An 18,456-nucleotide genomic window follows, 5' to 3' on the forward strand; every position below is an offset into this window, starting at 1 on the left:
AACAGAGCTGAGAAGCTCCAGCCTGCAATATTTTTCAGGCTGTAATTTTCTTGCTTTCTCAATATTATGTGTCCCTACAGGTCCCCTTTCCGAAATATACTAAAAAAGGAACAGAGAAGCGTTTGTGCTCCCCAGCAGGGTTAGGAGAAACAAACAGAACCCAAAGACCTGAGGATATTTGAGTGCCAAGAGTTTGGTGTCTTTTCTCTGCTCAAATCCCATCACCAAGTGAAGTACAACAGTGGACAATTCACCACTAAGTGATTATACTAATACAATTGTGAAAACTGCTATAATTTCACCCAAACACATATCAAGAGTTCAATGAACAGATGAATGTCCATTCCCCACATGTAGAGGGATCATCCCGTTGGTATTTGGTTTGTTGTGCAGCATGGAAACTGAACAGTGACCACATACTGCTTCTGCTGGTCAGGACAGAGTGACCATTTCTTGCAGGTTACAGCAAGGATCCAGACGTGTCTCATCCAAAGGCTGTAATGAGGCAAAGGTGATTCACGAGAACAGGATTATTTTGATCTCTTTTTTCTCTTTTTCCAATTTCTCTGTTCTGCCTTGGAGGCAACACTAAAATTTTGCTGTTCTGTGTTTGAGAGCAATAGCTGTAGGAAAAACCTGTGCTTCTCCCATTTGACTGTAATCCATGCAATTTGTCAGGAATTCTCCTGCAGAAATTGACTCAAGCAGAGAAACATCTGCCTGAGAATTCCTTTTCCCCATGCCCACCCCAAGAATGGACCGAGACCCAGCCCCTCCCCTTTTCGAAATGAGAACAGAGTTGTTGCTGCTGTCAGCACAGGGCTGGAGTGATGGAGCACGGTAGATCGGTGGAATCCTTTGAGACCGGACAGGCAGACAGGTCTCTTCTGGTCGATGAGATTGGCGCTGGGGTCAGCAAATTCGAGCAAAAGGTCATCTCTTCTTGACGAATGAATGATAAGGCTGATGGGGAAAGAGAAAACAGCCTTTCCTCTGCCAGAGCAGAGAAAGGAGGCAGAGACCCAGGCCCCACAAAGGAGCTAGGCTCTGACACCAGGGAGAAGGGAGGAGCCGGCAGCATCCCCGGGCCCGGGAAGGGTGCCCGCCTCCCCCTCTCAGCAGCAGGCAGGCCGGGTTCTGACGTCATCGTGAAAGGGCGGGCCAGCACCACCCCCCTCTGAGAGGGAGGGCGTTGGCCCGGCAGGGGAGGAGGGAGTTGTCACCGCCGCTTGGACTGGGGACGGCGGTTGCATCTCCATCTCAGCATCGGGCGGCCCGGCCCCAGAGAACAGGGCAGCCCCCGCAGGCGCTGACCGTGAGGCTGCAACCCCTGTGAGAAGCTCGGAGGGTGTGCTGAATTGGAGTGGCTCACGGTGAGCTAGTCGCTGCTCAGCAGCAGCCAGCGATGTCAGCAGAGGGCGGGCAGCGGCAGGCGCTTCAGCCGCTACGGCGACCGGAGCGCTCCCCGCCCCTGACACAGCGAACGAGGGAGAGCGCGAAATGGCGTCCGGGCCCAGCCCAGGAAGGGACAGAAAGGGCGGGTCAGCCGCCGGCGGCCTCGCTGCAGCAGCAGTGGCGGGGGTCCTGGGGCTGGCCCCCGCCGGCGACCCCGAGCCGGCAGCCTCCAGCGCATGTGCAGCAGAAGCGGGCACGGCTGCTGCGGACACGCAGTCCCCGAGCGCTGCCAACTTTTTGTTCGCGGTGCCTGGAAGCGTCACAGACACTGCTGCGCCGAGTTGAGTGGCTGTTAAAATTTCCACTTTCTTATTTACAGCTTGCATAACTTGTTCTGTGATGACGGCCATGAATTGAGTGACCCTACCTGTCAGGAAAATTAATCCACAAACACCAGAGGTTTATGTCCAAAAAGGGGACAGAGGAGTCCTTTTTGCTTTATTCGAATAAAGGGAGAGGCCATGGGACATTCCCCTGGGATCTCTCAAATTTTTGGAGGACGCAGCCTCCTTTTTATCATATTTTCCCGGCCGCATTTCCCTCTCTCTTTCCCCATTGGCTGAGGTACTTGAGAGGCACAGACTTCCCGGAACGCCTGATACCTGAAATTCCCCTCTAATGTATAATCCTCCCTTTTAATTTTTAATTCTTATAGAATTCATAGTTTTCCCCCCGTTGCTTCTTTCATCTTTCGATATCCAATTTCATTTATCAGCAGCCCTACAGTTTGTTTGTAAAGGCAAATATCTCTTTCCATTCATCAATCAGTGGAATCCATCCCATTGTTTCTTTTATCTCTCAGTGCTAGCCTTATCTACAGGCTGATCCACAACTCATTTGTAAAGACAAATTCAACATTCCTCTCATACCCCTTGAAAAAATCTCTGCCTCCGCGGGCGAGGGGGACACGTGAGCGGGGAGCCGGCGCTGCGAAAGCGGCTCGGCTGCCTCCTCTCGTGGGGGGGGGAATGGATGCCCCTTGAAGAGCGGCTGGAGGAGAGCAGTGGTCGCCGCTGCCGCTCCCCCCTTGGTTTGGGAAAGGCTGGAGGCGAACGAGTAGATCACTGCCTCCGACTGGTCTCCATGGGGCCCCCGGAGAGGCAGGGACCACCGCGCAGCCATCCCGGCCGCTTGCAACGCCGGCAGGCAAAGAGGGATCAGCCTGCCTTTCTGCATGCCCAGACTCTGCGATCTTGCTAAGAGCAAGAGGTTGGGCTTGGGCTAGCACAGCCCTCACGGGTGGCCGTGGGGCCCCAGCAGGTAGAGGGCCCCGCGCTTCCCACGGTGGAAAACCATTTCTCCCCGGGACGCAGATGGGGAGATTGGGAGAGCTAAAAGTTCCGGTGCAGTCTAAATCAATTAAAATGTCTCTCAGAGTTGAGAACACGGTGTCCTGCTTAGTATGATGGATTCCCATATTTAAAGAAAACCCCAGTCCTCCCAAGTGTAATCCTGGAGTTTTCGCTGCCTAAAGCGAGTTAAAAAATGCTCTGGGGCAAAAATGCTCCCCTTACCTCTGTGATGGAGGCACAGCCGACAAATTCCGAGGGATGTCCCGTCCCGCTGCAATTGGGTAAGGGATCCATGATCTTCCCCGATGGCTCTCTTGGTCCTGGCCGTCGTCACGGGTCCGGTCCTAGCCCCAGGGTCCAGAATCCTGTTTTTCTGGGTATTCCAGCCTACTCCTGGCACGGCTGCGGCTAGACAAAGCTCAGCTCTGAGCGCAGCCCCGGTTATCGACAGCCTCGCTGGGTCTGTCCCTGTTCGGCAGGCTTCGGGCCCTGAATTCTTCGGTGCCATTGTCGGCAGAGGTCCCCGAGATCAAGCACTCGGTGAAACTCCAAATGTTGCTCGGTGGAGGCCTCCAAATGTAGCTGTGGAAAGGGGTTTTAACCCTTTAAAGTGCAGCAGAAAGAAGATGCACAGCTACATCGCCGTCTTTCATGATAGAACGAAAGAGACAAGTTTATTCAGAAACACACTTGGTTTTATAGCATGACTCGCAATTCCAAGAGTAGAAAAAAGATGATTGGTTCAGAGAGAAGACACCCCATTCCCAGGGCCTGGTCACACACCACAACAGGTGTTCTATCTTAGTTATTAATTCCATTTTGACCAAGATATGACCCTGGGAGAAATTCTCCCTAGCTTTGAGTTGGACCAGTTTATTGGCTGGGAACAGAGCTGAGAAGCTCCAGCCTACAATATTTTTCAGGCTGTAATTTTCTTGCTTTCTCAATATGTCCCTACAATAACTCACTACTGTACTTCCAATCTCTGTTGAATGGAGTACGTACTGCAACTACAGGACACTTCAGATGAAATAGGGGGGTGATAAATCACGGAAGTTCATATTAGACAATTCAGATTACAGAAGTGCTCTTGTGTGACATATACTCCAGAACTAGACAGTATCAGTATACAAATGAGTACTACTTAACTGTACAGTTGCACTGGCCTTTTAATTCCTGCATGAGAATGACCCCACGTGTCATGGTGCGGTCAGACAGAAGTGGCTACTACACCCCTTTGGTATGGCAGTGGTGTGTGCAGTCCTCCTGCTCAGCAGACCATACTGGAGGGAACTGCACACACTCAAGAACAGGAATGGAGCCCTTTGGCTACATTTGCCAAAAAAGCATTGAAGCTGTTCATGGTACACATTTTACCATAAACATACAGCATTACACTTCTGCCATCTTTTGGCATTGACGAGTTTCAGCAGATTTTGAGGAATCTGATAAGCTACAAGCAGGTTCATGTCTAAGTCTTGGTATTCTGAATGTGCAGCTGTAACTAGAAGTAATGAAGGAGCAGAAATGCAGAAAGGTATGGCCCAAGACTAAAAAATGAACGAAAGTAATTTTTGTATCTGAAGTTAAAGGTATTGCTATCAAGTATTTTCAAGAAAGAGTTCTCTATTTTCAGCTTGAAATACACATTTTTATTCCACAGTCTTTAGCTTTATGGTCATCTTTGTTGAAAATGAAATGTCAACCAAGTAAAAAGTTACTATTTTCAAAATAAGCACTTACCAGAATATGCTAAACCTGGCAATTCTGTCGTAATACTTTTCTTTTTTAGTCTCCCTAATAAATTACTCTGTACCATACAGCCTCCATTCTCTTTTTTTCAAACACAACTGATGTTCTTATGTTGGATTTTACCAAATTCACATGCTCAAAGATATTATCCTTAAAACATTTTATTAGGTCACACAGCAACATAGAAATTGTGAAAATAGTAACAAAATTGTTGTCATCCTTGTACCATCCTATTATGTCAACAACCTCTCTGAAAATCATTAAGGATGGAGGGCCAAATGTAGCTCTTGGCCAAGCTTAGAGCAATTCCGTTGATTTTAAAAGGAATGCATCTGTCCTATGAGGTTACTTTTAAGTAAAAGCTGCCTCAGGCTAATGGAAATTAAGCTGTCATCTGTTCTAGATTTTCAAATGGGACAATTTATCCTTTATCACTGGGCAAAAATGAATTTTCCAAAGTATTAATGAATTTTTGTCTCATCCATGCTTTGAAGTTTCGATACCATTCTAAAAGCCTTTTTCTCCTTTGAATCTTTTCTTGTAAGCTGATTTTTTTTTCTTTTTCTAGAAGAGCAGGAAGCTCTTTCCAGTTCTTAATAAAGATAAATGGAGCCCCCATGGTTTTTAATAATTGCAATGGAGCACTGTGGTACATTGATGAATTTCCGCAATCACCCGGTGTCATAACGTCTTCTATAACAGGCAGAGATCCATATGAACAAGCTTCATAAATTCTGTAACATTCTGTATTTATTCCCACTGGGCACAATGTCAAATCACTCTGCAGCAAGGCATCTTGATAGTTTTTGAAACTTTCATTTGTTTCTTGAGGCTGCCACCTAGGAAAGTAAACAGGGTGAAAATTAATATTTTCGTCACAGGCAATGAAAATATAGAGATATGCTTTAATTTCTATTATTTATAAAATTGAAAATGCTATCGATGTAAAAATTTTGTATTACACACACAGTCAATCGACTTTTACTTTCAGTCTTAACTGCTCTTAAAAGTCTTCTAAAAATATATTGAAAATGTCACTGTTAAAAATAGATTGTAATAGGCGCCCTTTTTTGGAAATTATTAATACTTAGAAGTGTAAGAAACAAATTGAAATGCCACTTCAAATCTTCTGCATGACTTGGATGATGCGTATGTCAATTTACTTCACACCACAGTTTAGAAACTGACAAAAAGGGAGACACTTAATGGACTTTTTAATGACTTTTTTTGGCCTCAAAAGAGGTTTGCACTTCCAAAGTTAGGACGCAGAGCAATTCGTTTAACTGGAATTCATCTACTTGAAGTGCCTCATTATGTCTGAGAGATAAGAGTTTCTGTCACACATACAATCTGTCTCCTGAGACTTCATCACGGCAGCTAAGGTCTACCTAAGTGCCACTGTGCCTGCTATCCAACATTTTACAAGTGTTGCTTTTCAAAGTTAAGAAATACAATCAGAACCCTTGTTACTCTTGTTAGTCAAGAACAACTGTGCTGTACAGATTAAATCCACTCTCATGTGGAACAAAACAAAATATGGCTGTCTTCTCTCTTCTACTAAAGACATTAAACTCTACAAAATACAAGACAAGTGTTTCTTCTCATAATCAAATATTTGTAAGAAAAAAAACAGATTGTCTTTGATGGTTATATATATAGAGCAGACTTTTCTATACTAAATTAAAAAATATGCCTAATTTAAAATATAACAGAAAAGCAGTTATGTTATGATGACCTAAACAAAAAGTCTCTGCAATATTCCAACTTAATGACTATTGATAAGCTTTATTTGTACTATATTTTAACACTCAAGAAAAAATTGGTAATCATGAACAAGACAAAAAACTCTGAATGTTTTCATGAAGTAAATTAAAGTCTTACTGCTCTCTGGCTGCAATCCAGCAAAGTTTGTCAAACCCATCCTGTTTCAGAATTTTGATTAGAGTTTCTCTAGAAGAATTCTTATAAACTGTTCCTAGGAAATTACATAGATATGATCTTGGATCATGTAGCATTGACCAGCTGGGTTCCACAACTGGAAAACTTCTGTAGCTGTAAAAACAATGTGTAACTTAGACAACTGTATCAAAGGAAAACCTTTTTCAGCATTTCATTTTCAGTGCATCATATTTTAAGAATAAAACCACCTACTTGTTGCCAATCCACATCTATACAGACCGACCCACAAGTAAACCAATTCAAGTCCTGTCTTAAAACTATGTCTTTATTCCCTTTGCCCTCCATCAGTCCCTTCACAAAGTTTCCAGAATACTTATATCTTTTTTCAACATCAGAAATATATGTGCATATTATAGAACGTCCTTTACTAACATGCTTTTCCAAAGAACTTGTTCTTAATACAACCACAAGTTTTGACTGAAATGGCCAGTTTAACGGTAACTATGGCACATAAGTCTTACCTACTTTAATCTCTGGATATGCTCATCTTCTGAAAATACCACTGGTAACCTCTCAAAGCAAAATCTCACTTTGATCTGAGTGAACTCAATAATCTAATCTTTTGCTTACTATATAGCTTGTTGTACATTATTTGATGGAGCAGTTCTTTCCTCATTCTTCTCCTGCATGATAAATGTTAATTCACTTGGTTTATAATAAGCATTTGTCCCTTCATGACAAATATTTTTGCATCATTCCACATCTTCGTTGTCTCTCTTCACTCAGAAAATCCTGCAAATTTTCATGCCTTTAATCTCATTTTTTACAGCTGTTGTATGGAAGGGCTGGAAACCCCATTTTGATACTAAATTTATCTTCCTCCACCGAGGTTTGCACCCTAGTTTATTGCTGTAAGTGTTGTTGCTTTCTCTTAACTGTCACCTTAATCTCTGCAACTGAACTTCTTTTGACTTAGGAACTTCCAATGCCATGAATTCTCTGACACCATCAATAATCCAAATCTAGCATATTTCACAGACACTGTGAACAAGTTCAGGCTGTACATAAAAAGTTTTCCAGCTTGTTGAGCAAACTGGATCAATACAGGATATTGAATTCAAATTCAACATAAGGTATGGAAATAATCATGTATTCCTTTCAGCTTCTATTACCCTAGTACGTAGCTAAACCACTACCAACTCTGTTAGTAAGAAGTAAAAATGCATCTAGGTGAACCAGACCTTTATTTACTCCACAGAAATAGTTTAAGCACTTAAGTATAACAATTTTTTTTTTAAACCAGCAGTTAAGCCATCTTACACTACTGTGATATTGGAGTATAACTCCAAATGGAAAGCCTTTTGAGCCATAATAGAGATTTAAAAAAGTACTCTTTCCTTTCCTGAACAAATAGTACCTGCAACTTTATTACATAAATACCTTTTTAAACTCTGCATCACTGGTACATATTATATCAGCATTTATGGTAAATCTCAAGAGCAAATCTACTGAAGAAAGAAGAAACAGAAAACCTCAGGAGAAACATGTTCATTTTCCTCAAATTTCCTAAATGCTAGTATTCTTTCCCTGATATCTTTTTTTATTACTAAATGCAACTTTCAAAGACTCCAATGCCTGATTTAGAAAATGACCAATAGGATCATGTTCTGCAATTTACTTATTACATTTGTTTTGGGCATCAGCAGTGACACTCTGTCATATTTTCCATACCTCGTGCACAACAATTAATTAACCAATTGCAACTTCTTCTATAGCACTTACGTAGCTACTCCTAAAGGCCACTGGAAAATATCTTCTTCATTTACGAATGCACAGTCATATGTAACAAAGAGCAGATTTACAAATCCCCCGTTTCGTTTCAGGTATGGCTGAATCCAGGTGTTGTTGCACTGCTCGTTGCCGAGCAGCACCACTGCCACATGCTGGATTTTGCGGGTCTCCATCAGTGTCCGTGCATAGTGCAGCCACTGCGTGGCATAGACGATCTTCGCCGGCTCCCTCCCGTTCAGCACCAGCACCACGTGCTCCCCTTCCACCGAGAAGTAGCCAGGAACTACAGATGGGCCAGTGAGGAAGCTGAGAAATACAAAATGCAACACTAAACAAAGTAAGACTTTGTTAGAAAAATTATTGACCTCAATCCTCAAGCTAGTCTTACTACACAGTGTGCACTCCAGAGATGATTTTCTCTTCAATAAGTAACTGAAATATACTGCAAAATTACTGTGCAACTATTACCACTTCTATTGTTAGTATCTATGGCTTAGCACAGGAGTAAAGCTACTTTCATTTTTATTCAGGAAAAAAAGTGATAAGGTGTTTTGTCAATAAATCAGAACTAGTACCATACTCAAACCTCAAAATGTGTGTAAATTGACCACCTTTCGCAAAAGGGTGCACCCTGATGTTCACTAAAGGTTAAACATTTTCTTAATTCCAGTAATAACCAATGAATGCTGTATTAAGATAGGCCCTTCCAAGAACTTGAAGACTATACTAAATCCAGTATCATTAAGAATGACAGCTAGTCTTGCATACTACTTTTCTCAGTATTTTGGTTAAGTTTCTACTGAGTAGAATTGATAACACAAGAAACATCTATCTAAATGTAAACTTAGGTTGGTTGTATGAACCAGGTCAAACTTGAGGCTCTGATATAAGGTAGTAAGTACAAACATTTTAGTTATAAAATGGCATTTATAGATCTTCCACATTGTATTTAACAGAAGAGTTTCAGCCATGTAGCAAAATCATTAAATCTTTAATCATTTGCAAATATCTAACAAAAGCCATTTATGAACTGCAATGAAACAAATCAGTATTTGCCAGCTCCTGCCCTTCAGTTACCTTCAGTTACCAGATTATTGACCGAATGCAAAGAAGTAGCAATTATACTACTTGGGAAAAAGTGAAGGGGAAAGAAGTATTTTTTTCCCCAGGAGTCAGTTAAATACAAGTTTCCTAGGTCTGGTGCATAACTTGTTTTTCAGCTACCAGTAAAACTTAATTTAGAGTGAGCATGAGTTTTACTTCATGAGGTGCTGAGACTGACAGCTAGTTTCAGTTCAAATACACTTACTAAGGAAAAAAAAACCCTCACAACAAAAGCTGTACAAACTACTCCAGTGAAGTTATCTGATGCAGACTGACCTTAGACAAGTGTATTTTAAACCTGAGTTAAGCCATGTTGCTGGCTTGGTAGGAGTTGTGTATTTTGAAGCCAAGTTTGGTAAGACTCATGACTTGGAATCAAGACTTCTAATACATTAAATGTTAAGTCAGGTCAAGACTTAAATTCAAAGTTTAATGAGAACAGAATCACTGGGATTCCTAAGAGAGAATACCTTGAGTTTTGGAATGCCTAAAATAGGGACTAAATATGTACGTGGTCCAGTGATCACCTTGCAAAGAGGCTTGGGGAAAAAGGGTTTTTCTGACACAGTACTTGGAAGGTAACAGCTTTACAGGAATAACAAGATGTACAAGTTAGGAAACAATAATCTGTGTGTAGGAATATATGAAGTTGAACAGCATAAGATTACAGTGGGGGGAAAAAAAGTAACACAGTGCAAGTCTCATACTTCAATAGTCAAAACACCTGCTAGGGTTGTGGTATTAACTGTCAATCAGAACACAACTGGGATTGGGAAACTGAAGAGACTACAGAAGCTGCAAAATTAAGGGAGTAGTCCTAACAATCCTAACTACTCACATGAAGGTTAGATCAAAGATAATACGGGAAGACTTGATTTTCTGGACTAAATACCTGACTTGCTTTCTATAAAGTCCTTGTTTTTCCTTACTAGTCATAGATAGTCATACAAAAAGATGCTATTTTAGACTGGGTCTTATAGTGTCCATTCTGAAGGTGTTAGATGGCCATTCTCTAACAGCAATGATTAAATTTAACACTTGCAGCAAGAGAGATCATAGTAAATACATCCAGCATATTCCACATGCAATAAAGGAATTACACATATATGAGAAAATCAAGAAAAGAACTTGGAAAGAAGCAGTCCAAATCACAAGGAGCCTTCAAGGAGTTCGTAGACTGTTCAAAAACACTGTATAAGAAGCCTAGGCATGTTGGGTGCTTCAATCCAAATAGTAAACAACACAGACTCCCCCAACACCCCGTATGGCTTAACAGAAAAGTAAGGAAGATTCCCATACATAACTTAGCCACTTCAGCAAGAAATACAAGGTTGAACACCGTAAGTATTATACCAAATGGAGGATTTGAACCTGGATGGCATTCACTTGAGAGTTTTGAAGGAATACAAACACAGAATTGCAGAACTGCTGGCGGAGTGCAGTTGTCATTATGAAGAGATACTATGCTTGGTAAGTGGCTCACCATGTTTTGTAGACTCCCATCTACAAAAACAACTTGAGAGGACTCTGGAGAACAGTCAGCATTCCCTCTCTGGAAAAGTTTGTAATAAACAGTAAGATCACTGTATCTTATCAATAGGTAAGATCATTGATCACATATATGGATAAGCACTGCTGTGAATGAGTTATCCTGTTTCACTAATCTGATCAACATCTATAAGCATGTCAATAAGAATATAGATAAGGAGGATCCAGTGTAATGTATCTGGATTTCAAAAAGCTTAACTACAGGGCTTTATTAAAACTAAATTGCCAGAACCTATCCCAGGTGGAATCCTTTGATAGATAGGAACCTCTCCTCATTGACTGAAGCAAGGCAGTAGTGAATGTTTGTAAAATAGAGTATGACCTGGGGGGAATAGAAATTTAGGAAAGCTCTTACCAAATAAGAGGTAAGAAGTTTGGCACTCTGCTCTGCAACATCTTCCTAGGTGAAAGGAGAGAAGGGTGTGAATTGCTTCAAGCCAGAGAAAGTGTTAAATCCTGCTCTCTTGCTTTTTGTATGATTGTGCCAAGGTGGTACTAAAATCCACATCTATGAAGTTTATTCTCCACTCCTGTTTTTAAATACACATCACTGCATTTTATGGAGAAGCCAATACTTCATGTATTTTTGGTCAAGTTCTTTGGTGAAAACATGTACCCATCAAAATCTGTATTAGAGATGTGTATTCTCCATCATAAATGTATGGAATAAGCTTATTCATGCAACTGTGTTCAAGTGGTATTTTGGCATTTTTGTGTCTTTGGATGCGGTATTCTTTAAAAATATTCACCAGAGGTCCATTTTTAAACAATCATTAGACTTACCATAGAAAACTGCAGAGCAGCACATATTCTCCAAATGTATCACCTCAGCTAGTTCCCTCTAGCCTCATCTAGTAATCAACTGGAGATAATTTACCTCAGCCAGTCAGTAAACAATTCTAGAAAATCTTATAATCGGTGAGAAGCAAAAATCACTTAATTCTTCTCCACAACATAAACTAGCATTTCCAAAAAGAGTAAAAAGTAGCTAATTCAGAAGCCTAGCTGTTAAAGTAACAGTTATATTGCACATTTTCTATACTTTGCACAACAAGTTTCTACTAGCCTGTCAAAAGTTAACGTTTGTTATGTTCGTATTAAACTTAAGCTTCGTATTTTTATAGGATCTAGCATCCAAGTCGAAATTAAAATAGGGACTCATTATCCCTGGCTCATCTAAACATAACAAGAAGATATTTAAATGCAAGTACAGAAGTCTTTCTTAGAGAGATGCATACCCTAAGGAAACATGAGGTTATTAATCATCTGAAACATGCACACTAGAAAGAAAATAACCATAATAATTGTAGCGACAGACTCATTAAGTACAGCAAATTATTTTCATGTTATCAATGTGGAAAGCAAGAGCTTGAAGAAATTCTCACGTCAATACCAGGAAGACAACCTATCATGGTAGAGTATCATGCATTTCTATAGCTTCCAAGATTTTAACTCTGGCAACAACAAAGTCTTTTGCCACTAAGACTGCACTGTAGGCACTGGTCCAATATTCAAAGAAAGGACTGTATCCTTTCTCTATATTTGTGATTTGAAAGCTCTATTGCTCTGTCAAGGAGACTACCAAGACACAGTAGCATTATTCATAGTTAATTCTCTAAACCTGCAGGATCATCTTTTATTTGCAGACAAAGAAGATAGCTTTTTCTGTTAAAGAGTATATAAAATTATCTATTTCTTCTGAAAAGATTCTGTGGCCTGTACCATGTTCACGGTTAGATACTTTGATAAACAGTTCAAAGTGATTTTAAAAAGTTTTGTGATCACTTAAAATTTCCTTTCAATTCACAGTCATGTGTACTTTAAACACTACCTTCAAATATTTCAACTAGAACCACATCTTGTGTAAGGAAAAAATAGTCTTTTGAAGCAACACGTTTCAGAAGTTAAACTCACTTAACTGTGTAATGTATGTATTAAAAGAAAACTTTTTTAACAGGCAGGTCCCAGTGCAAGTGACTAAATGTTGCAGGAGACCTACTTCTGTAGACTGGTGATCTGGCCAAACAGAAAAAAATCCTTCAGCTTTCACTATATCTTTGCAGAAAGCACTAAAATTGTATTAAATAGGGACTCAGAGAAAAGCTCTATATCATTCACTGAATAACATAGAACATTTGATAACAGTCTTATAACATACATGATCACAGCTCAAACACCACTGTTAAAGCAAGCAGAGCTTTAAGCGGAATCTCCTTTCCATACAAAATTTTGTTTTGCAAATCAAGTGGCTAAGCAGAAGCTAGGTCTCACAGATAGCCTTTGTTATAAACAGAAACAAATTATGGGTTTGAGACATTCCTATTTACGAACAAATGAGCCAAGTCCCTTTTCCCTGCATACAGCAGAAACCAAACAGCAGCAGACATCTTTCCGCCTCACATATGCATGCTTGATTTCATCAACTATGAGCCCATAAGTCCCAGTTCTTAACACTGTTCTTGAGGTTGTATCCTGACCCTGCCACTGAGGTCTCCTGGCTGCTCTTCCTCTCAGCATTGGTAAGTTTTTCCATACTTTTTTTAATAACACAAACCATCATAAACCAGATGAAATTACTCCCTAGTTTTCTATTTTCTAACAGTGACATGTTTGGTCTAGAATTGGTTCGATTTATCAAGTATGTGTTTCTGTCTATAAATGACAATTTTGACTGAGAGGCTGTGTGCATATTCCATAGTTTTGAAAACATTACAAAATTTAAGTATTTGCAACTGTATTAAAATAACCACAACTTTGAGATGGGCAAATAATACTGGAGCAGTGCATAATTTAGTTTAACTTTCCAATGCATTATTTGATAAAGTTTATACAACTGAAACCAACATTGTGAACAATACCTGAAGTATGTTTTTCCTGCTTTTTGGCTTCCTTCTCTCCACTGTGAAGTCACATCAGCTGGCTCAAGATGCCCTTCAAAAATATGCTGCCAAAGGTAAAGACCTACATAAATGAAGACGTGATGGAGAATGTGAATGTACAGATCTTGCCTATTCTACATTTAAAAAAAAATAATTCTGGAAAATGAAACAGAATCACAATATAAGAACTTGGGAAAGAAATGTCAGAGCTTCTTGCATAACATGACTTGGAATTAGTTAAGTTGAATTTTTCCCAATTGGCATTTAAAAAGATTCTCCGCCTGACAAAATATCAGCAAATGAAAATATATATTACTGTTTCTGTAAGCAACTCTTTCCAGCACACACACCACAAAAACGAGCAATATTAACTGGACAAACATATTTCTCTTAAGCTTTTGTGAAATGCACCAATTTTTATTATGGTAATATACCAGGTAATATAACCATGTGTTCTATAATGCTACTTGAAAGTTCGACTGTAAGTCCCCACTTACAGAAAAGCTAAAGTAAGAACAGTGATATGTCTTCAGCAGTAAAGAGCTTGAGAAGACCTTGGCTCCCAGTTTGTGTAGAGGGGAAACTCAGTATCTTCCACAACAGAAGAATTTCCAAGTTCATCAATGGCAGTAGTACTACAGTACACTGCAATACAGAAAATGTTTTATTTCTCACTGTGTGATGTTTTATTTCACTAAGTTTAAATGTAACGTAAATAATCTGGTTAGGCAAGTAAGAGGCCTCTTCTTGTGTAAACTAGACTGGATTTAAAAAGTAACTGTGTTTCTTTGCCATTTGAGACATTTTCCTTGAAAATGCAGAAAAAGAGCCTTGAAAGGAAATGATACAAAGAAACTGGAGTTCAACGACTCTTATATTGCTATGAATTTGAGTAACAGCTAGCATTTCCTTAATACTCCTCATGTACAGATATGCGTACTATTGAATCATATACATAAATTTTAGTCATCAGGAAACAGAGAAAAGTGCTAAACCAGAAAGGTTAAATAAGCAATAGACATTGACTATATCTGCTTACCAATTGCTGCTTTGCCCCAAATCTGTACTCTAAGACTGGTCTGTTCTAGGTGAGACCTCGCATATTTTATCATTTTAAGATTAGCTTCATATCTCTGCTGATAAACAGCCAGCTCGTTTTTCTCATCCGCATCCCATGGATTCCACTCTTCATTTCCCAAGGCAACATGATCTGTGAAACCTAACAGCGTGATTTACATTTTTTAAAAAAAAAGAAAGATCAGATTCTCGGCTTTAGGAAAACGGATGAATTTTCTCAGATTCGTAATTTCACGCAGCACCTGACAACCATCCTTCAGCCCTGGGTCGTGCACACCGCCATCGCCACCGCCACCACCACCATCGCCGCCACCACCATCGCCGCCGCCGCCGCGTTCTCCTCCCCTGCCGGCCCGCGCGGTACCACCCGAGGCTCAGCGGGGCTCTGTGAGGCGCCGGCCCCGCTCTCCCTCAGAAGCGCCACCAGGCCCCGCCCGCCGGGCCGGCTCCGCACCAAACCCGCCGCCTCTGCCCCGCTGCTGCCCCGCCGGCCGCAGACAGGCCGGGCAGGGCGGCTCGGAGAGGCCCCGCCGCCGCGCTCACCTCGCGGGCCGCGGTGGTCCCGGTGCGGGCGAGGGGCGGCCGGGCGGCGCGGCCACAGGAATACAGTGTAGGCCGCGTAGAGGGAGAAGAGGCCGTACGCGACGATCAGGGCGGAGCAGAGCCGCCTGCGAGCGCCCCGCATCCCGCCTGGCGTGGGCAGAAGGCCTGGCGGGGGGTGCCGGGAGGCGGTGGCGGGAGCAGACTCCGCCCGCCGGGATGGGCTGCTTCCGCCGCCCGGGAGGCTCGGAGTCGCCGGTGCCATGGCCTGCCCCTGGGCTGACCCTGGCCGCAGCCCTCTGGGCACTGTGGGCGCCGCTGTGCGATAATGGGTAACCAGGTTGTGGACGGATAGATGAACAGCACAGTCAGGTTATGGGAATTTTATTATAATGGGGGAAGCTTGGGTAGATCAGTGTCTCACGTTCCATAGCAAGATAGAAAGACGGTCCACGAGTCTTTCTTAAGGCTAGGTACTACAGTTTCTGTAAAGCTTCTACCAGCTTGTAGACAAACACCATGACCCTAACTGTAGCCAAAAGCACAGTGACCTTCACCTACCCAAAAAAGAAAAATGTCCAGAATAGTACAGCTTGTAATGCACTGCACGAGCCTGCAGCCTTCTTTGGGTCTGAGTGAGTTTTTTCTTCATCAGTTTCTTACCCTTATGAACACTAAACCTTGCTCTGACCCTGACCTAAAATGAATGAAATGAACCACTGCTTGTTTCCAACTGAAATGTAACTACTTGTCTTAGAAGGCTTTCTGAAATAGGCTTGCAGTCAGCCTACTGCCAAATTCTTAATCTAATTTAATTGCTTATACACTTGCTGAACTATAAGTCTAGCCTGATGACCCACAGTAGCAGCAATCACAGAATGGATAGGGGGTAGGAAGACACCTTCAACATCATTGAGTTCCAACCCCTGCTGCTGCAGGCAGCAATACTTTCTACTAGACCAGGTTGCTCAAAGCCATGAGTCACTTCCAAGAATGGGACATTCATGACTTCTCTGTCTTACCACACTCATAATGAGCACTGCCTGCTTTCATGTCACTATGAGCCCTGGTAAAAAGTTTTTCTCTCTTTCTTTTAAACTCTTTTTATTTATTGAAACTCTACCCATTAAAACCCTACGTATAGTGCAAATAACACTTGTCAATATTACCAGTAATCTGTTGCAAAATTGCAGGTCAAAACACTTATTCCTGTTAGGCATCATGGACACTTTGCTTTGGCTATAGTGATTTATAATTTTAGGAAAGAAGTGCACCTCGTAAATGCTTTCAAGATGAAGACTGAGCTTCTCTTGCCTTTCTAGCTTAGTGCATCTGTGTGAATGCACAGTGAAGTGGTGCAGTCAAACTTCAGGAAGACCAGCAACATGATATCTATAGTGGTCAATATTAAAAATAAACTGTTATCAGTTTTAACTGCAGTCTGTTTTCTAGATTATATCAGTAACTGTATCTTTGCACTGAATTGCTAAAATTTAAGGAAAATCTTTGTACGAATACTTTAACTTAAAACAGAATATGGTAATGAAAGTATGATAAACATAGAACCAAAGAGAAGTAAGACAGTAGTAGAAATTAACTACAAAGGGCAAAGAAGAATGAAAAATGTTTATTCATTTGGAAACACAGGCTGCCTATTGCACAACTTCACTGCTTTGGATGATGGTTAGAAAATTCTCCTTCCCACACAGATGCAGCTTATTTCTTATAAAAATGCCAGAAGAGACTTGAAATTAAAAGGTCAAGAAGGATTCATCTGAGAAGAGTTTGGATTATAGACCATCTCAAAAATAGTGTCTTAAAAGTCTGCATTTGATTGTGTGCATTTCACAATAAGAAATGAAAGAGTGAATGTAATTTGGAATAGTGATTATTGCTGAGCAGGTCTTTCAAAATACTGATGATAATGTAGTCTTTACAGCAGAGAAGTAAGGTATACTAATAAAAGTGAGGTAAACAGGCCATATGCATCAAAGTCTTAGAACAACCATAGTAGATGGCAATGCCTGATCATTTGGAAAGAAATCCAAATCCAGAATTGAAAATGTGTGAGAAGGAAGAGCATGCACTTTCAAGCATAGCATCTTAATCTTATATTTTGTACCCTTACTAACTCATTGTACATTTTGTGAGCTGCACTGGCTCGTTTCATGGCCAAAACATGATGTAAAAAGCTATGCATAATGTAAAAAAGGAGATTAATTTTATAAAATTTTATATTCTTTTCCAGCCAGTTCAGGACAGACTGAAATTAATGGTTTTCCTGTAATGCACACTCAAATCACATGGAAACTAGTGGGAATTAAGAATGTACTAAGGGGGTGTGTATATATGTGTGAGGGACTGGACTTAGCAAAATGCCTACATGAATTAAGATCTTGGACTAGGAGCTTTGTCTAGGGATTATGGGAGTAAAACTTGCAGAAACATTAAACTGGAGGAACACCTTAACCATGGTATTCCCTGAAGTCATAGAAAGACGTGCAGCAGATGCCAAATTGAGGAAATGCCTGAATTTCATGCACAGTGCCTGTAGGGGCCTGCAAAGCCCAGCAAGTGTTCCTTCTAGCACCCTATATAAAATTTCTGATTTGTTGTGGAAGACCAGAAGCCAAATGTTATGTCCCAAGAAGGGAGGAGAGATCAAAAGGATCAGTGATATCTTAAACCTCTGTCAAAGACAAGATCATTATATATCTAGATGGCATTAAGAAGCAGACATGCCCTGCAGCATAGGAGAGGGTGAAAAGTCCAACAGCTGCAGCGAGTGAGAAAATTCTAAACCCCCATCTGATAAACCAGGAGGCTTAGATTCTTTCTTAGCTCTGACAGATTGCTGTATGATCTTCTGACAGATTATCTTGTCTCATGGGGGTCCAACTGACCCCTTGTAAAATGCACAAAACTGAGCTTCTGGACTGTTAGGAATCCTAGCTGATATAAAATAGTTGAAGTTTTCTTTGAATGAAATTAACTCAGAAAGACAGAAAGCGTTCTAACAAAAATGGAGAGTCTATTTAATAATAAGGATTTTGAGCAATAAACAATTAAGCTTTACAAGTTCTTTTATCAGTATAACGCGTCATAAATTAGGAGACAGT

At 41.0% G+C, this 18,456-nt stretch overlaps 1 protein-coding gene and 1 long non-coding RNA gene across 5 annotated transcripts; one reads left to right on the forward strand and one right to left on the reverse strand.

Annotated features, from left to right (window-relative positions):
* The first annotated feature begins 1,242 nt into the window (after positions 1 to 1,242).
* Positions 1,243 to 1,955, forward strand: LOC148223698 (uncharacterized). The gene is made up of 2 exons (XR_015803998.1): positions 1,243 to 1,373; positions 1,775 to 1,955. It is a non-coding gene; the product is annotated as an uncharacterized LOC148223698 (long non-coding RNA).
* Positions 1,956 to 4,644: 2,689 nt separating this feature from the next.
* RXYLT1 (ribitol xylosyltransferase 1) lies at positions 4,645 to 15,540 on the reverse strand. 4 transcript variants are annotated; one of them, XM_014888593.2, is made up of 7 exons: positions 15,341 to 15,511; positions 14,760 to 14,939; positions 13,700 to 13,802; positions 11,197 to 11,241; positions 8,181 to 8,495; positions 6,381 to 6,551; positions 4,645 to 5,338 (listed from the first exon to the last, which is right to left on the reverse strand). In XM_014888593.2, exons 1-7 carry the CDS (start codon positions 15,480 to 15,482, stop codon positions 4,921 to 4,923), a joined length of 1,374 nt encoding a protein of 457 aa, XP_014744079.1. In that variant the 5' UTR covers positions 15,483 to 15,511; the 3' UTR covers positions 4,645 to 4,920. The 4 variants fall into 4 exon arrangements, with proteins under 4 accessions (XP_014744079.1, XP_014744081.1, XP_014744080.1 ...); XM_014888595.2 differs by lacking the exon at positions 15,341 to 15,511 and adding an exon at positions 15,040 to 15,178; XM_014888594.2 differs by lacking the exon at positions 11,197 to 11,241 and having other exon boundaries at positions 15,341 to 15,540.
* Positions 15,541 to 18,456: the final 2,916 nt, after the last annotated feature.

This window comes from Sturnus vulgaris, chromosome 5 (assembly GCF_052056855.1).
Source record: "Sturnus vulgaris isolate bStuVul1 chromosome 5, bStuVul1.hap1, whole genome shotgun sequence".
NCBI classification, from domain to species: Eukaryota; Metazoa; Chordata; class Aves; order Passeriformes; family Sturnidae; genus Sturnus; species Sturnus vulgaris.

Excerpts from the sequence above, each read along its gene's own strand:
- RXYLT1 (XM_014888593.2), bottom strand. The coding sequence starts at position 15,482 with ATGCGGGGCGCTCGCAGGCGGCTCTGCTCCGCCCTGATCGTCGCGTAC. Across the intron at positions 14,940-15,340 it reads GGACCACCGCGGCCCGCGAG|GTTTCACAGATCATGTTGCC; the intron begins GTGAGCGCGGCG and ends TCACGCTGTTAG. Across the intron at positions 6,552-8,180 it reads TGGCCTTTAGGAGTAGCTAC|CTACAGAAGTTTTCCAGTTG; the intron begins GTAAGTGCTATA and ends TTGTTTTTACAG.